The sequence below is a fragment of the Lactuca saligna genome, chromosome 2 (genome assembly GCF_052625555.1).
Source record: "Lactuca saligna cultivar CGN05327 chromosome 2, ASM5262555v1, whole genome shotgun sequence".
NCBI classification, from domain to species: Eukaryota; Viridiplantae; Streptophyta; class Magnoliopsida; order Asterales; family Asteraceae; genus Lactuca; species Lactuca saligna.
This window is the reverse complement of record NC_136418.1, coordinates 162,604,468-162,624,858: the sequence shown is the minus strand read 5'-3', so window position 1 is coordinate 162,624,858 and position 20,391 is coordinate 162,604,468. Positions and strand designations below refer to the sequence as shown.

General features: G+C 34.5%; 1 protein-coding gene across 1 annotated transcript; it reads left to right on the top strand.

The window, feature by feature from the left end:
• Positions 1-17,979: 17,979 nt before the first annotated feature.
• LOC145032480 (non-specific lipid transfer protein GPI-anchored 14-like) lies at positions 17,980-19,237 on the top strand. The gene is made up of 3 exons (XM_078981303.1): positions 17,980-18,381; positions 18,545-18,646; positions 19,027-19,237. The coding sequence occupies exons 1-3, from the start codon at positions 18,054-18,056 to the stop codon at positions 19,146-19,148; spliced, it is 552 nt and encodes a 183-aa protein (XP_078837429.1). The 5' UTR covers positions 17,980-18,053; the 3' UTR covers positions 19,149-19,237.
• The last annotated feature ends 1,154 nt before the right edge of the window (positions 19,238-20,391 follow it).

Sequence of the window (20,391 nt, the reverse complement as noted above, 5' to 3'; positions counted from 1 at the left end):
TGTCACTACCTACGCGTTGATATAAAGAACGTCAAAAATAGAGCTCGTACGCGAAATAACGGATTTTAGAAGATAACTAGTTTTGGATTAAAACCTCGAAGTGACACGTGGCAAGATATGGGCCACTACTTCTTCCCCGCGGCTTCGCATGAGATCGTGACAGTTGGCACTAGTACGCCCCATGTAGCACTATATACGCCCCGCGTACTGAGTATTCCCAGCGTAGCATCGCGTACGCACACTCATCGAGCCTATAAATAAAGCCCATTTCTCACTTAAAAACTCACACCTTCTCAACCATTACTCTCTCTCAAACACCCCCAAACCCTCTATTATTTCCCCTAACACTTCCTAGGTGTTAGAAGCGAGTAGTGGAGCTCCATAAATCCCTACGAAGAAGAGCTTTCAGCTCAGAAGTTCCGCCCGTGCAGAGCCCGACTCCTCCCTAAACTCCTTTATAATTGAATTATGTTTTCCATACTTTACGTATAACTTACGTTTAAGTTCATTATCGTTATAATGAAACTATAAACAAGATTTATCACTGATTCAAAGTCTGTATATTGATTGATCTACTTATGGGGGTAATGTCTAGGCTGTGATTTAGTGAGGTGTTTAAAGTGATATTTCCAAACAGTATACTTCGTATACCAAACAGATCATACCTCCGATATGATCCTACCTAGTTGTTCCTTACTTGATAAATCATGAAAGTAGACTTTGAGTTAATGATGAATCTAGACTAATAATTAGTCGCAATAAATAATAAACTAAAACTTAGTAATAATGATACTAGATTTCGTCAAAGGAAAAGACAATTGTTAGAAGCAAAGCGCTGCCCGAATTTTGAGTTGTCACTTTAATAAGTGAGTGCATGGTTACTTTCATCTTACATATAGATATGAAGTATTTAATATATATTACTTGCGATATATGCCTATTATCTATGTTCCTGATATTTATGTTAGATGAACGGTTTATACATGTTTTACTTGATTTAAACTGTATATGTATTTTATACCTATAATTATGTTGGGTAAAGATGAGTAGATGATATAGATGATGAAAGATGAAATAAATGATAAGAGGCATCGATGTTAAAGTTGATTCAGTCATCTAGCGGAGTATAGGTGACAACCACAGACTATTCTAGACAGTCCAGTGCAATGCAGACAAGCTCGCCACTTGTAGGTGTTTTTGAACTACGTGTTCACCAAGTGTACTCCATCCCCCTCATGGTTGCCTTATTGATATATATTGCTGAGGAATCCCCTTAGCATTATTATCAATCCCGAAGAGAATCCTTAGGCTAGGTCCCTTAAATTAGATGCTTTAAGGACAAAAGGTGAGGATAACGGGAACAAGTAATTGGGTCGAATGATTTGATGAAATTAAAGAACTTAATTATAGTGGGTTGAAAACCATATGTGCTCACCAATTTCCCAAGCCTGACCCACTTAGTTTCTTGTATTAAAGGTAGTAGCACAAGATAGATGAGTGAATTATGTATTATAGGACAGTAGAATAATTGATGTTGTAAGGCCTATGTTATTTTCCTTTTATGCTTATGTACTGTATTGATGATGACATCCCAACATTTTTAATATAATTAAAATACATTTATTTAGAAATTCTTTGAAAACATTTGTATCATATTTTTTAGAACAAATTCCGTAATATTATTCTTCAAAATGATACTGTGATTTTAAATAAAGCGTAAACAAATCGGTCTTTTCTGGACGTGAAATTGGGGATTTCACACGACTACTCAGGACCGACATTCAGCGGCTGTTCAGGGTCGTCATTCAGCGGGTTTTAGGGGTTGCTTAAGACATAATCATACTCCCATAACTATTTGTCATTGTAGTATCCTTGTACGGTTCAATAATGTAGAGTTATAAACGATGCAAAAACATAACGACCATAAACGATAAAATAATTAAAAATGTACTTCCATCCTCTTTGAGGTACCAACATCGTCTCCGGAGTCTTATTGATAAGATTTAGAACCATGGCTAAAGTAGCCTCATGCTCTGCTGAACGCTCCTCATGAGACCGCAACTGCTACCGACATTCACAAACCTCATTTTTCAATTAACCGACCTCATTCTACAAATCACTAATAATTCAGTCCTTGTCAGTTGATGGGTCAGCGGCCGATGGTGGTGGTGGTGGTGGTGGTGGTGGCGGGTGAGATGGATCATCTATGTGTGCCTTCTTTTCGTGAGACTCATGGGTATGAGAGTTTTTGGGTGATGGCATTAGGGAAGGTGCCCGTGAACTTCAGTTTCGGGAAAATCACAACGATAAATCCACGTTGAGCTAACAATCCACCATTCAACACGCATCTCATCTTCTATCCGCTCCAACTTCTGTACGAGTCTATTACCCATGCTAACAAAATCATAAAATTATAAATAAACATAAATTATAAAATAAATAAATATTAAAATAATAAAGTAACCATATGTTGTCGATTTGTAAAAAAACTGGTTGCAGTGAGTCTTTTGTAACGCCCTTAGTTTTAACCATGCAACAGCCTTAAGGATCACATTCTGTTGTTGGGTACCAAAAAAACTACTCACCGGTAAAGTCTCAAAAATCTATATCTTAATGTTAGCAAACAAATAAATAAAAAATAGTTAGATTGTTAGAAAACAAAAATAAATAATGATTTTTCATCATATACTTACCTTAAAAGCATATAAAAACCCCTGTAGGGTGTAGGTCAAATTTTGAGGTTTATTCTCTTTCGGTTCTTCTGAATGTATAAGTTTTTCAACCTTATTGAATACAATACAATAATTTTTGTACAACTGATCCCAATTTACCCCCCCCCCCCCTCCCATGAATATCTTCCACATAAAAAATTAGTTAACAATTAAATTCCAGAAAATGTAGTAACATTAAGTAATTATAATAAATAATGATCAAATAGATGACATTATACCTGTTGAATTCATCGAGGTTCGATAGCAAAGCGAAATACTCTTCTGTGACAGGCTGTCTAGCCAACACCCATTGAAATCCTTCTCTAACAGGTATAGAAAACATACAAATTGCATCCTCATCTGACAACTCATTAAGTGAATTTTGAAACACCTTTGTAACATGGTCTAATTTGACCGAGACATTTATCGGGACCTTAGGAAAGGCACGGGAATAGAATGCGACGTCGGATGCAGAAGCAATAAAATAGTCACCAAACCGGAAGACGGTGATGAGACAAAATTCTTTCTTCCCGAAAGACAACTCGTAACCTCCAATCTCAAAAACAATTTCTTGTACTTGGCTTCAGCGGTCGGTGACAACTTCTTGGAAAAAGACGTAATGTAGAAGAAAATGATCCCCATCTACATTAGGAATGTATAACAACCTCCCGAAACAAGTAATTTGGAACATAGTCTCGCATTCAGGTTTGTTTCTGAATGCCACAAGAGTTTCCCCGTCAATTTTGGGTTTACACGAGAGTGTAATTGATGCATCAAAAACCATGTCGTGTTACCCAAATAAAAAATATGTTATCACTTCATTCTAAAATGGTAACGACCAATATTTCGGAGAAGTTTCGGACCTGTTCTTCATGTTCTGTACGAGTTCATTGTGTTTCAGAGTTATTCACGTTCCGGAGGCTTCCAGAATAAAATTTTAAGATCCGGAACACAACATTTCAATGTAAATCAACAATACCTAGACATATAAACTACTTTTCAATTGGTCTTATAATAATGACATCTTAATTTAAACTCCATAACATTTTCAGTTCATTCCGAAGGTGGTCTACGAATTCTGGAACAGTAATAATAGAAAAATAGGAACCTTAAACAAACAAAGAGAAAACGAAGAACATATCCATAAAATAACGGGGTTGTAGTGCTTGTCTTCCATGTCAAAGATGGGTGTCGATGCGTGTCGGAGATGGGAGTTGAGTTGCATGTCGGAATTGATTCGGAACTTCGGAATCGAGTCAAAACATCGAAATCAGATTGTGTAACACTGTAAATTTTCAAAAAAAAAAATCAAAACCATAAAATTCTCAATATCTCATCCCAAAAACCATAATTGTCAAATTGTCAAAACACAAATTCATAAAGTGTTTGATAAAATCTAGGATCCTCAAATCATAAACCCCATCCCATGTGTACAATCAAGTCGGCACCTTCCCGTGATCTTGAGAAGTACCTGAAACACATAACACATAACATGGTAAGCACGAAGCTTAGTGAGTTCCCCAAAATACCACACATATATCATTAGCCTCTCATGGCTATATCTCAAATAAGACCCTCTGTTCGATGTGTCTCAGTGGAACCTTCCAATCCCACAACTCGGGTGGACCCTCCGGTCCTAACTTAGTAAATCTCAGCATAATACACAACATAAATCACAATGACATAATGCAGGATATCATAATACTCAATATAAGCACACAAGACCCTACGGTCGCACAAAATCACCACTCATGGTAAGTATAGTGAGAAGAATCACCTATTGAATAAGCAAATAGACCTCGTACACAAATCACTGATCTACCCTCCGCCTAACACATACGATAATTATCTCTAATTAACACTTAAATCATAACTCCAAATAAACCAAGTTATTTTCTCTCTCTAATATCTTGGAATGAATAAAAGACTATTCTACCCCTCCATGGTCTCTATAATCCCTGTCTTGACCAAACCCTAAAGTTAACATAAGTCAACACTCGAGTCAACGGTCTATGTTGACCCGACTCGTCGAGTCCCCTCGTTCCTTCAGAAATGTCGTGAAAACCCAACTTAATTCGTCGATTTGTCTCATCAACTCGCCAAGTTACTCATATCCAGACTCATCGGGGAAAACCCTAGCCGAATCGCCGAGTCAGCTTATCGACTCGTCGAGTCCCTTCAGACCCTTTTCTCAATCAGACATTTTAAGGCAGAGCTACAACCGCAAACTCTTGATCTAGCCTCCCAAGGCTGAGATACCACGTAAAGCTGCAAGCTTTACGTCCATGCATGGCACTTAGGGCTTGAAATACCAAAACAACTTCCATTTAGGGTCTTAAACATAAAAGCTCTTCTATTATCTGGATAAATTTGGGACCTTTGGACTTTAGGGACCTCAAAAGGTCCAGATCTGAAGTCTCAATCTCTTGGTAAGCTCAACACACTCAAAGCCTCAAGGAAAGATGGAATAAGCCCTAAAACTCCATAAAATGAGATCTAATCAATCTAATGAGCAAGGTGGAGACTTTTTACATCCAACAGAAGCTATAAATGCAATAACATCAGATGCAACAGTCCATTCTTGTTCCTTGCTTTGATACTCTTTTCGTCTCTTCCAAAAGTGTATTAAAATACCCAAATATTAGCTCTCTTTCTCTCTTAGATCAATATGGGCGATTAGGGTTTCACACAGGGGAGTAAGGTGGCTGGTGAGGTGGAAATGAAGGCTTAAATTCCTTTAAATAGGACCAAACCCTGGAAATTTAGGTTTCCCTCTCACAGCGCCAACTCGTCGAGTTAGACATAAAACCCACGTGGCCAAACTATATGTACGCGACGAGTCAGCTTATGCGCCTTTCCGGACTGAAATCGCCACCTCAAATTATATTCCAAAATTTGAAATTCAAAATCATGATTTGGAACGTATACAGTTGATTCGGAATAGGCATTCCAGATCCAATAAAATAGGTTGGGCCACTCGAAAAATAATTCGGAATTCGTTCCGGAACGACCCATTCCGGAATATGTGGTTATTTTTCAAAAAAAATTATATTTAAAAAAAGCCCCAAAAAAGTTGTTAGATTACTCAATTTCCCGTCAATTTTATATTACTTAGACTAAATTATACAAATGGTCCATGTAGTTTTATGAATTAGTCAATTTGAATCCGATTTGTTTCTTGTACCATTCATGTTTTAGGTTCGTTTTTCATGCAAGTATCATCCTTGGGTCTTTATATCTAAGGTCATATGAATACTTGAGGTTTAAATGAAAGGTGTCCAGTACCGCACCCAAGAACACCACATCCTGGGTGCGGTAGCCCTTCACCGATGTCTCTATCTCGTTGTGATCGGTACATTTCAGATGTAATTTATTTATTTATTTATTTAATTATTTATTGAATTGAATTCCAACGTATACTTTCTTCACAATGGTAAAATAATTTTGTTTTATACCAATTTACAACCATGTAAATATCACTTCTATTATACAATCAAAATCACACCTTCTTATATCTTTTTTTCATTCTATTTCTAAGAAAAATGAATACCAAAAACGCAACTCCAAAATCCGATAGAAGAAAAACCTGTGTTTCTAGTTCAACTACACTAACTTGAAACATTTTAGCTTTTGATCATCGCTCCCGGTATATCGTCCCTAATTTGATGTGACCCCCTCCACAATTTCAACACTAAAATGTTCGACAATAATACCCCATGAAAATGCCAAATGTTAACCCCAATTTTAGCTTTTGATCATCGCTCCCGTTTATGGTTACACATTCTTGAAAGTTTTTGCAAGAAGTTTGGTGAAGGTGATGATTAACATAATCAACAACAACTGAATTCAAAGTGGTAAGATATCTTGAAATGTGTTTCGAAGATGAATGGGTTGTACAACAACCTAAAAAACCAAAGGAGAAGTGGTCAAAGTGATGACAAATTCTTCAAGGGCTTTGCTTGTAACATTCCAAAATTTCAAGGCAAAATTTTCAATTTAAAAATCCAAATAAAACATTTTATACAACCATAAAGAGTAAACATCCAAGGCTTTGATAATGAAAATTATAGTAACAAAGTCATAATGTGAACATCCTAAAATCAATAAGCGAATGTGATGCAATCATATTAGGCCCTTCCCCTTGATACCAGAAGTACCTAAAATATTTAAACTTAAACTGTAAGTATAAAACTTAGTGAGTGCCCCAAGATACCACATACCATAGAATATTGTTTCATTCATGTAGGCCCCACCCAAAAGGTCCAACCCAATAGGCCCAAACCAACAAGCATACAAATGGACACAACCCAACAAACATATAAACATACAAGCAATAGTTACAAAGACTACAAGCATTGCCTGACACCCCATGTCCTATAATATAGTGAGAAGACTGACATGAATCAAAAGTTGAACTAATAACACTCTATTTCACCCAGATTCAACTACACAAACCTCTTATGACAAACAAAGGTCACACCTCAATCTACAATCTAAATCTTCAAAGTTAACTAAAAGTCAGCCTGGTAAAAAAGCCATCGGTCAACGGTCAACAACGTCGTGGCCTAGTCATGAAAAACAATCGTGGGACCTTTCGTCCACCACATCGGGGTCAGCTCTTGAGCATGACATAGTTCACCTAGTAAATTAGCTTCTTCATTAAGCTCTTAATATGTTAAGTCCAAGCCTTAAACTTTCCAGAAGCCTTTAGTACACCCTTATGGTCTATAAAAATTTAAACTCTATGACATGCACAACTCATGAAAAGCTCTCACCATTTTAGGCAAAAAAAATGGTGAAATATGGCCCTAACTCCAAACGTGGCTTCAAATGGCCCTATAAATAGAATTCAAGGGGCAAGCGAGTTTGGTTGCTCAATCTTTTCTCTCCCACTCCCGATACTCTCTCTAAGCCCTATTTTAACCCCCCCAGAAGCCCTGATATCATCCCAAGACACGAAGAAAATCCCAAAGCCAGGAGATCCCGAGAAGAAAAGAGTTTTCGAGCCGAAGCTCTGCCTGCAAGAAGCCTGGTGTGTGAAGATCTTCCAATTTCACCAAAGAATACTACTTCTACAAGCAGTAATGTTGTCCGATCATCTTCTGATCAAGTGAATGTATAGTCACTTTCTTCTTACACCTAAATATTAAGTATTTGCTATGAAATATGTCTTATGTGTGTATATATTGTAGTTTATTTGAGATAATTGTGGAATGGATGAATTATATAGGTTTTAATGAGTTAAACTTTATATGTATTTTATATCTACAAATATGTTGGGTTAATGAGATTGTTGCTATGGGATAAAAGGGTAAAGATATAAACTTGTTTTAGATCTGGGGGTATGAATCATATCAGGATGTTAGTTTTAGATCCGGGAATATGGATTAGGTAACGAGGTAAATTTTAGATCCGGGAGTACGGATTATGTATTTTTGAACTATGTGTTCATTCGATAAGGTATCATATGTATAGTCCCTTTTATAAACGTGATTTTAATATGGGTATTGATTTAAGTACGAAATATATATGTGTGTGAAATATTTGCTATTGCTCAAAACATGTATCATATGTATAGTTGATGATATACAACAGGCGAACCAGTTATGGTCCAATATGTGTTTAGATGTGTATATATGATATTATTACTTACACTAGTTAGCGTTTCCTAAACGGAGATAGTATCGGAAATTGATTATAAGTATTGTAGGTTTTCCTAGTGATGGGTTAAGACTTAAATGGGATGTTTAGTTCAGTTAAGATTGCACTTTGGGTAGTCTCTTATTAAGAGTACGTGTGGGGTAAGATTGATGATCGGTGGAGTACGTCCTACATACAGCGGTACATTTTATGTATGAAGTCCATTTCAAAGCTCTTTGTCTTGGGTGTTGCTTGTGTCAAGGTACTTTTACGTTCTCGGGTACGAGTCCTTCGCATACCAGAGTACTATAATGTGCCAGAAGTACTATCATGTAGAAAGTCTTTTTGACAATTTTGTGTGTCGGTTACGGGAGCGTACGGGAGTACTCTAGTAGTATTTCTCCATACTTTTATTTTGAGAGAGCTTTGGAGTCAGCGTTTCTCTTATGAAGTGATCGACCGAGCTTCATATGTCAACGTTTTCTTTCACGAAGTAATTAAGGGAACTTTGTAGACTGTCTAATAAAGTGTGTCGGTAATAGACCACTACTAGGTATGTCAGGTGTTATATTGCTGGATAGAGTGCATCTGGGGGTGAAATACCTCATGATATTCAGGACACTGCTAGGCAAAGTTCGATGCTGGGATAGATAGAGTCTGGGGGTATAATACCTCATGATAGTCGGACCACGCCTAGGCATTGTTATCTAGATAACTACCCTTGACTTAATTGTCTTGTGGTTCTTTCTTTTACGAACGAAGGTTCGTGGTGAAACTTATTCCATTCCCCTCATTTGATGTCTTTATTGATCCTCGTTTGCTGCCAGGGAATTTCCGAAGCAGCTTCGTCAGTTTGTGGTTCATATCGATTCCTTAGGCTAGATCTCGTATGATCATTGTATAGGGTCAGTATATGGGGATTGACGGGATGGGATATATTGTTTTAGAAATATGATTTATATGTGTTTATAATATTAGTGGTTTTGCAGGATCGAGATATACTTTATTATCACATTGTTTGAACTAAGTGCTTCCGTACTTTGTGTTTCTTAGGTGATTGGGTTCACCAGGGATATTCAAACTAAGTGTTCATTAGATATTTGAACTTAGTGTTCATCAGTGATATTTGAACTAAGTGTTTGTGAACTAGGTGTTCATTAGGTAATATTGGAACTAAGTGTTCATTAGGTGTTCTTGAACTAGGTGTTCATTAATTATTGTGAACTACGTGTTCACCAGAGGTAATCTAAGGACATTGGCAGCAGTAGACTTTGTGCTAATTCCTTAGGGCAATCCTTAGGAATGAATGGGAGAAGGGTAATCGATTTTTAGGATAAATCTTTAAGAAATAAATTGAGATAATGGGGTGGGTAATTGGGTTGATTGTTTGATAATTGAATATAATAATTATATTATTGTGGGTTGAAAACCCTATAAGCTCACCAGGCTCCCAAGCTTGATCCTCTCATTTTTCTTTGTATTACATGTTATGGTACGAGAGCATAAGTTGGCTGATATAACGAGAGATTTTGGATTATAGGCCAGTAGTTATGAATAACTATTGTAAGGTCTATTTTTGTTCTGCTTATGCTTTTGGTTTGTATTTAACATGACATCCCGAGATTTTGTTATATAACGAAAATACATTTCTTTAAAGAAATGCTTTGATAAATTCTTATCATATTTTGTTTTGGGAACAAACTCCACAACTGTTTTCTTTAAAAGATTATTCTGGTTTAAAAAACAAAGCATAAAGAAATCGATCTTTTATGGCCGTGAAATTGGAGATGTCACAGTTGGTATCAGAGCATTAGTTTAAGCGAACTAGGAATTTGTACAAATTTCTAGACTTAAACTTAGAATGCTAAGTAATGATCGTGAGGAGTGTGTCTAGAATATGTTAGGTAGTACACCTAAATTGACAGAAGCACTAGTTTATTTTAGGAATGACACCTAAAATTCTTTTATGTGCTAAATGTTTTGTGCATTAGCTATATCAATGCTATTATTTGTTCGGATCCATGGTCTGTTGCCAGCCAGATCTGGAAACCTTATGTGTGTAGGATTCTAAGCGTATGACTACGATATTAGAACTAGCATGTAAACGTTTCGGAGCGATAAGGAGATTTATACAATTATCGTAAATAAAGCTTTCTTATCTTAAATTCTCGTCGGTACACCGAACGTCTGCTTGGGTGTACAAAAGTTCATGGTGAAGACTCGTATAGAATTGAGTAAATGAAGGAAATGAAAAAGGCTTATGATAGTGAATGACACCTATCAGAATATATCGTAAGAGTGGTGTCTTGAATTTAGTTTATGTCTGATAAAATAATGGAACGTTTAGAGGAGTACGGTACGTCTGAAGTACACCTTCGATTGACAGGATGATGGAACGGTTGGTGTAATTCTTGAAGTTGTCCCATCATCTGGAATTTCCATCACTAATCGAGTTGAAGTAGAATTGATGATTGTAGATTGAGCAATGAAGAAATCCTAGTAGAGTCAAAGGAAATTTCTATGATTATTTGGACACTTTTGTATGTGTTAAATTGTTGTGTAATTTTCTTGTATGGTGACTTGGTCGACTGCAGGACAATACTTGGGATGAGTATGAGTAGGTGTGAAAGGTAGTAGATGCATATACTACCGGAAGCACATGACTCACACTTGGATCAGGGAAAGTCACAAGGTTACCAAGAAGCTAGTGATTGATCTCGTTTTATTCAAGTATGTCGTTACTATTGTTTCGGTAGTGACTAAGAAGATGATTGATATTATGACCCTAGCGGTCATATCAAATTGAGTCCGACTACGATTAGTTTGTTACGTGGTTCATAGAATCAAATTCGAGGTAGCATCTGACTCAAGTCAGAAGATTGAAATCAATGCGATCGATAACATTGCGCTCGTTGGTAAGGAAGCTTGTAGCTAGAAATGCTACATGTAAAAATGTGATTATATCACATTAGAATATGAAGGAAGGTATATTTCATTATGGAATTTGACTCTATGAGACTTGAGTCTAAGCATTGCATCATACGATGAGAGGTCATTAGAACACGACCCATCGGTCTGCTACAATAGATAAATGAAAGTACTTATCCTAAGAAGAATAAAGAGTCCTCAATAAGGATTTATTTTGTAACTCGAAGGTTACAATTAAAAGTACAACATAGTACGAAGAGCAGATGTAGGATTGAGCACTACCTGCTATCGAAAAGTCCAAGAGTTAGATACTCTTTCGAGGAAACATAGAACTTATAATTATTACCTAGGATGAAGAGATAACATATGGAATCATTATACAAGTCCTATTTCGTTGATGATTCCGGGACGTAATCATCCTAAGGGGGAGATAATTGTAACACCCGTAGATCCGGGCTATTCAATTTAGAGACGATAAGCATCAAAAATGACTTTTTGATGGAAGATTATTTAGAAGGGGTAATCTTAAATAAGTTGTAGTATATGTTACAAGGATTCCGTACATATACAGAATGCCGATATCCGAGTTATAAGGAAGAAGTTATGACCTGTCGAAGTTTTGCGACAGAACCAGCACGACACAGCGCGACGTAAATAGTGAATTTACGTTAGAGCAATATTTGGTCTTAGCGATCTAAATGAAAGTCATAGAATACGTTAAACTGAGAGCGTGCATAAAAAGAACGTCTAAATCTGACTTCGTATGAGAAGTTATGATTTTTCGAAGTTTCAGCATTAGTAGTATGCAACCCGAAACTCGAGATTTAGGTCGAGTGATATTTAGCCAAAGCTTTCTAAATGAGAATTGAATATCTCATGAATAGTAGTCCAACGATAAAAAGACAGATGAAAACGGAGTTCAGATGAAGGAGTTATGAATTTCGAACAGAGTTTTTCTATCCCGGCCTACTAAAAATAATATATTAAAATTAAATTCAAAATTAGCCGATGACGTCTAAATGAAAGTTGTAGATCTTGTTTTTACCTACGCATGGATATAAAGAAAATCGAAAACGGAGTTCGTATGCGAAAGTTATGAATTTATGAAGTTCGGGGCGCGAAACCCCAAAATTGTCAGAGTTCACGACGTGAATACACTGTTCACGAAGTGAACTTGGTATTTATGACTCCTGGAGCCTGACAGATGCAATTTGCGATGACGCATGCAGTGACGACTGAACCCACGACGTGAATATTTGATATTCATGACACGAATCCATAAAATCGGCCTTATAAATAGAATTCAAGGGGCAGGCGAGTTTGGTTGCTCAATCTCTTCTCTCCCACTCCCGATACTCTCTCTAAGCCCTATTTTAACCCCCCGAAGCCCCGGTATCACCCCGAGACACGAAGAAAATCCCGAAGCCCGAAGATCCCGAGAAGAAAAGAGTTTCTGAGCCGAATCTCTGCTTGCGAGAAGCCCGGTGTGTGAAGATCTTCCAGTTTCACCGAAGAATACTACTTCTACAAGCAGTAGTACTGTCTGATCATCTTCTGATCAAGTGAGTGTATAGTCACTTTCTTCTTACACATAAATATTAAGTATTTTCTATAAAATACGTGTTATGTGTGTATATATTGTTGTTTATTTGAGATAATTGTGGAATGGATGAATTATATAGGTTTTAATGAGTTAAACTGTATATGTATTTTATATCTACAAATATGTTGGGTAAATGAGATTGTTGGTATGGGATAAAAGGGTAAAGATATAAACTTGTTTTAGATCTGGGGGTATGAATCATATCAGGAGGTTAGTTTTAGATCCAGGAATATGGATTAGGTAACGAGGTAAATTTTAGATCCGAGAGTACGGATTATGTATTTTTGAACTATGTGTTCATTCGATAAGGTATCATATGTATAGTCCTTTTTACGAACGTGATTTTAATATGAGGATTGATTTAAGTACGATATATATATATGTGTGTGTGTGTGTGTGTGAAATATTTGTTGTTGCTCAAAACATGTGTTTTATGTATAATTGATGATATACAACAGGCGAACTAGTTATGGTCTAATATGTGTTAAGATGTGTATATATGATATTATTACTTAAAACTTAGTGTTAAGTATACACTAGTTAGTGTTTCCTAAACGAAGATAGTATCGGAAATTGATTATAAGTATTGTAGCTTTGCCTAGTGATGGGTTAAGACTTAAATGTGATGTTTAGTTCAATTAAGATTGGACTTTGGGTAGTCTCTTATTAAGAGTACGTGTGGGGTGAGATTGATGATCTGTGGAGTACGTCCTACATACAGCAGTATATTTTATGTACGAAGTCCTTTTCAAAGCTTTGTGTCTTGGGTGTTCCTTGTGCCAAGGTACTTTTATGTTCTTGGGTACGAGTCCTTCGCATACCAGAGTACTATAACATGCCAGAAGTACTATCATGTACAAAGTCTTTTGACAATTTTGTGTGTCGGTTACGGGAGCGTACGGGAGTACTCTAGTAGTATTTCCCCATACTTTTATTTTGAGTGAGCTTTGGAGTCAGCGTTTCTTTTATGAAGTGATCGACCGAGCTTCATTTGTTAGTGTTTTCTTTCACGAAGTAATTAAGGGAACTTCGTATACTGCCTAATAAAGTGTGTCGGTAATAGACCACTACTAGGTATGTCAGGTGTTATATTGCTGGATAGAGTGCATCTGGGGGTGAAATACCTCATGATATTCAGGACACTGCTAGGCAAAGTTCGATGCTGGGATAGATAGAGTCTGGGGGTATAATACCTCATGATAGTCGGACCACGCCTAGGCATTGTTATCTAGATAACTACCCTTGACTTAATTGTCTTGTGGTTCTTTCTTTTACGAACGAAGGTTCGTGGTGAAACTTATTCCATTCCCCTCATTTGATGTCTTTATTGATCCTCGTTTGCTGCCAGGGAATTTCCGAAGCAGCTTCGTCAGTTTGTGGTTCATATCGATTCATTAGGCTAGATCTCGTATGATCATTGTATAGGGTCAGTATATGGGGATTGACGGGATGGGATATATTGTTTTAGAAATATGATTTATATGTGTTTATAATATTAGTGGTTTTGCAGGATCGAGATATACTTTATTATCACATTGTTTGAACTAAGTGCTTCCGTACTTTGTGTTTCTTAGGTGATTGGGTTCACCAGGGATATTCAAACTAAGTGTTCATTAGATATTTGAACTTAGTGTTCATCAGTGATATTTGAACTAAGTGTTTGTGAACTAGGTGTTCATTAGGTAATATTGGAACTAAGTGTTCATTAGGTGTTCTTGAACTAGTGTTCATTAATTATTGTGAATTGCGTGTTCACCAGAGGTAATCTTAGGACCTTTGGCAGCACTAGAATTTGTGCTAGTTCCTTAGGGCAATCCTTACGAATGAATGGGAGAAGGGTAATCAATTCTTAGGATAAATCTTTAAGAAATAAATTGAGATAATGGGGTGGGTAATTGGGTTGATTGTTTGATAATTGAATATAATAATTATATTATTGTGGGTTGAAAACCCTATAAGCTCACCAGACTCCTAAGCTTGACCCTCTCATTTTTCTTTGTATTACATGTTATGGTACGAGAGCATAAGTTGGCTAACATAACGAGAGATTTTGGATTATAGGTCAGTAGTTATGAATAACTGTTGTATGGTCTATTTTTGTTCTGTTTATGCTTTGGGTTTGTATTTAACATGACATCCCGAGATTTTGTTATATAACGAAAATACATTTCTTTAAAGAAATGTTTTGATAAATTCTTATCATATTTTGTTTTGGGAACAAATTCCGCAACTGTTTTCTTTAAAAGATTATTCTGGTTTAAAAAACAAAGCATAAACAAATCGGTCTTTTCTGGCCGTGAAATTGGGGATGTCACAGTTGGGGCACAAGACAAGCGATCGCCGTGTCAAAAAAACAGCAATAAGCAACACAAAAGGAACTAGCGTACTCAAGACGACCAGAATCTCCCAGAACAATATAAAAAGATAGGGAAAAGAAACCCTCACAAACATTCCTGAAGAGCTTAAGCAACATAGAGAACCGATTGGCTTTCAAGATCCATTCCCTACCAAGGTTGATTGGTAATGAACTCCAATCCTTTGAGAGTTATTTCAGATCATCGAGATTAATCGACCGATCCAGTAAAAGAGAGCAGTCTCCAGTCAACCAAAGGACAGGAAGCCAAGAACAGGTCTTGTAATTTGCAAGAAACACATATAACTCGTAGTAACTAGGATCGAAGAAATAATAAAGAACAAATTGATCCAAAAAATGAGACTAAAAACCTAGTTTTTCACACAAACAGTGAAAGAAAACTAGATCAAAACATATAGTGAAAACCATAAGCGATCAAAAGGAAACAAGTATAATTACCTTGATTCACAAAGAAGACAAAGCTTCGATGAACAATCAGATACCGGAATCAGAGCCTTACAACTCTGATACCATGTAAAAAAATTGTAGAAACACGATTACCAAACATCATCATCTATTATATCATTTGTGGATCAATAGACATATGGTTTTCATCAACTTACAGGAAACCTCACTACAAAATACCTACACTACTCTCTATACAACTTTCTCAACATAAAACTAACATATCTACAAGATTAGACAGCATATTGTACAAACTCTAAGAACTAACCCTAATCAGAGAAGGTGAAAACGAGAGAACAAGGGAGCACACAAAATATGAATGAACTTGTTAATGACTCTCCTCCACTTGTTCAACCCTTAAGTACCCAGGTCATACATAAACCCGTAAAATATTTGCTCCATTTACGCCTTGCATCCTTCACCTTTCAATAACTTAACTTGTAAAATCTTAAAACAAATAATACCACAAAATGAACCCAAAATAGAATAAGCAAAATGTTAGTTTGATCTTATTTGTATAAAAACAATTATTTATTTCAACATTTATGTACATTTTAAAAATACTTTTAATAGAATTTTGTGACCAATTTTTTTCATTGAACATATAAGTTTGTGGCTTAGTGCACAAATACTATATATTGTTTTTTTTTTCCCGACAATGAGCTTCTTTTCATTTCATAAAAATAAAGAATTAGTATATCTTAATTACTTCAAAACAACAATCAGTAATTTGAATACTTATACGTCATCATTCAAAAGACCATTTTCTATAGGAAATTATTTATCACTTACAAGTTATAAACTAGCTTTCACATAGTTTTGGTGAAACGTTACCACATATTACCAAGATTACTCTTGTTGCATATAACTCTATGTTAGAACCAAAACAACAACTTTATCTACCGTCACGAGTTCAAATTGCTAAAGCCATATATTTGACAACCGTTCACGCGTTAAATTTTATTTATAATTGCATATCAACCTAAAAGAAGACAAAATAAAAATGGATCTAGATCCATTCGGATATATTTTGTATCATATTTAATAAATACAAGTAGGAGAAACACATGGTTTATAGGATAAGGAACATTAAAAGAAACTAATAAATACTCCAACAAATATGGTGAAGGGCATAAGTCTCGATATTATCACGGGGCCAAAACACATTAACATAAAAGGACAACTCCCCTTTCTTCACGGGTGCCTTTTCATCCCATTTCATTATTTTATCTCTAAGTTAATTATTGTATTAGAATACAAAAAATAAATAAATAAATACATAAAATAACAAACTACATAATATGTTATGAGTTAGTTCAAATGATCCAACTCATGTTAACTCATATAAAAAATATATGTTTTTATCAAGTTATATGACAACACGAAGTTATTTCTTTTGCTAAATTGAAAGATAATCATCAAAAATGTCTTTGTAAAAGACAAAAGAAAAAAACATCATTCCTAATAAATAAAGATTTTTTTAGCACATGTCACATTCTCATTGATTTGATCACATATCATTTTATGGTTATTTTCAATTAATTTTTTTCCACGTGACATTTTGTGATCTTTTTCATTTTATTAATTTTCACATAATATTTAAATATCATAATTGCAATAAATGCATATCAATTTCATTAGTTGATTTACTTCTAATTTCAAATTTTCTAAATTAATATTTTATTAGTTTTATTTGTTTATTTATCTAAATTATTTATTTAATTTAAAAGAAAAACAAACAATTTAACTTTAATAGTTCAATATTATTCTATTTTCTTCTTATAAATTCAAATTTATCAAATGTTTAGAATTTCATATATATATATATATATATATATATATATATATATATATATATATATATATATATATATATATATATATATATATATATATATATATATTAAATGAACTCATATAATAAATGGGTCTTACATCTAGATTGAATAAAAAAATCAAATATTTTGTTATAACTACTACAAACTATATTACCGGTCGTTTAATCATGGTATCAAGTTTCCATCGAAAAAATATTCTATTATTAATGGAAGATTCTTAATTATTATATCATATAATCAAATCAAATGTTAATTTTTTTTCTAAAAACAAATATTTAATTTTATACGAAATTTAAATAAAAAAAAAAAAAAAAAAAAAAATTCATTGAACCTTGAGAAACATATCACAAACCAAAACATCTAGAGCATGAGACAACTTTATCAACTAATTAAATATTCCTTTTATAGCCCCTTTAACCACAATAACTATAAATCAACACCCCCAATCATAGCATAAAAGGGCATCTAACATTCCGAATAGTAATCTTCTTTGAACTTCTTCTCATCTCTCTAAAATGGGTTCACGGAAGTTGCTTCCATGGCTAGCTATGTTGATGGTGTTTGTAGTTTTGGCTAAGGGAGACTTCGACAAAGATCAACAAGAGTGTGCAGACACTTTGATTGGGTTAGCCACATGCCTACCTTATGTGAGTGGGGACGCCAAGAATCCAACCATGGACTGTTGCTCTGGGCTCAAACAAGTCGTGCAGAAGAACTTGAGGTGTCTATGCATCTTGGTCAAGGATCGTGATGATCCCAAGCTCGGAATCAAGATCAATGCCACCTTAGCATTGGGTTTGCCTGATTCATGTCATACGCCTACTAACATCACTGAGTGTCCTAGTAAGTTATAACTTGTTACATGAATTGTAGGGTTTGTGAGTTTTTCAAGACTTTATTCCTTTTGTCTGCTTATGTGCTATATACATCTTCGTTTAACGAAATTGCTGACTCCTATAGTGATTTAATGTATTATTTTACTGTTTGTGTGTGTGTGTGTTTTTAGAGCTTATGAAGCTGCCACCCAACTCCCCAGAGGCCAAGATTTTTGAAGATTATGGAAAAAACGCAAAAAAGAATAACATCACCAACGTAGCTTCTCCACCAGGTAAATGAGTTTTTTTTTTTTTTTTTTTTTTTTTTTTTTTTTTTTTTTTTTTTTTAAGTCCCACCTTCAAGAATCAAATGAATTATTGTTTTGGTTTTTTTGATAATCATAACTAACAAATATATGTAAAATTTTCAAAAATATATACTAATTATTGGAACGATAACTTATCAATCAGAATCATGCATGAAACAACCGTATATATGATTTCATTTATTAAAACATATATATATATATATATATATATATATATATATATATATATATATATATATATATATGCTTTTATTTATTTGTTTTTGAAAATATATGTAATGACAATTATCATATTAAATAATTGATGCATGGGAGTAATTGTCATTTAATTAATATTATTGAAGGGGACACAAGTAACGGCAAAATTGAAGCAAGTGATGTTGGCAGGGGAAAGAAATGGTTGGGATTTGAGAAGATTTGTGCGGTTTTATACATTATCATCATATTTCTCTTTCAAATTGTCTAAATCTTTCAATAAATGTTTAATATCTCATTTTTATCATATGTTATATGTATGTATGTTTTTTATTAGAATGAATTATGAAGTCTTTTTTAGCTATCAAGAGTTGGTGGGTGACCAATGACCATAAGTTGAAAACTTAAACAAATTACAAATGTAAAATTACTAAGGTGAATGTACAGAAGCTTATTCAAAACAGAAAACGTACTTGATTGACGATTAAAACATGAATTTTTAAACAGCTAGATGCATTTGATTGTAGATGCATCTTGAATCTAACGAAAATCACTATGTTTTCCTCAAGATCCAAATAATGAATTTGTAGGAATATGTGTGGTGTTTCAATCTTTCCGAATTTCTCAAACTCTGTTAAAGACATGCATTTATAGGCTTTCTTTTTTATAGTTATCAACTGTCAACAACCGAAAACAGCTTAAAAACTTGTCATATTCATTTTTTAGGACAAAAAATTGATTTCATAATTAAGTGAGTTCAGTCATGCCCAGTGTCACGGGGCAGACTTGAGTGTATGACACCATGCCTTATCTTTGACCGTTAAATATTATTTAATTCATGCCCAATTCTTAGATGAAGAACACAAAATCATATGAAGATCTGGAAATTGGAGAACACAAAATCATATATGATGAACACATATGAAGATCTGAACAACAAAAAGGATGAACACAAATAAAGATCTGGACAAAAGGAAAATGAAGAACACCAATGAAGATCTGGAAAATGAATACAAATACTTGCCGAGATCTTAAATCGATAGACATGTATTTAGTTTTGGAAAACAAATAACACACATGAAGATGATGAAAAACACGAGATGTAATAGAACATATCTTCGTGAAAGATCGGTAGATCGCTATGCAAAAAATTAGGGCCTTCGTCTTCTCAGATCTTGTGAAAAAATGGATGTTCATAGAGTTCAGATGGTAGAAAAAAAAACATTTGATGATAAATTAAAAAATTAAAAAAATAATAAGAAGAAGAAAGTCAAGAAAATATAAATAAATACAAAACTAGTTGTAATATGGTATTTGTAGCTTGTAATTTTTGGATTTGAAGTTTTCATTTTAACTAAAAACAATAAGATGGTACTGCCTTAGGAATTTTTTTTTTTTCTTCTATTTTTATTATATTTTTTAAAAACTAAAAATTAGAAGTTCAAAAGCTACATGTTGAACATCGTCCAAAGAATAAAGAGTATATGAAAGAATGTTTAAAAGAAAATGATAAA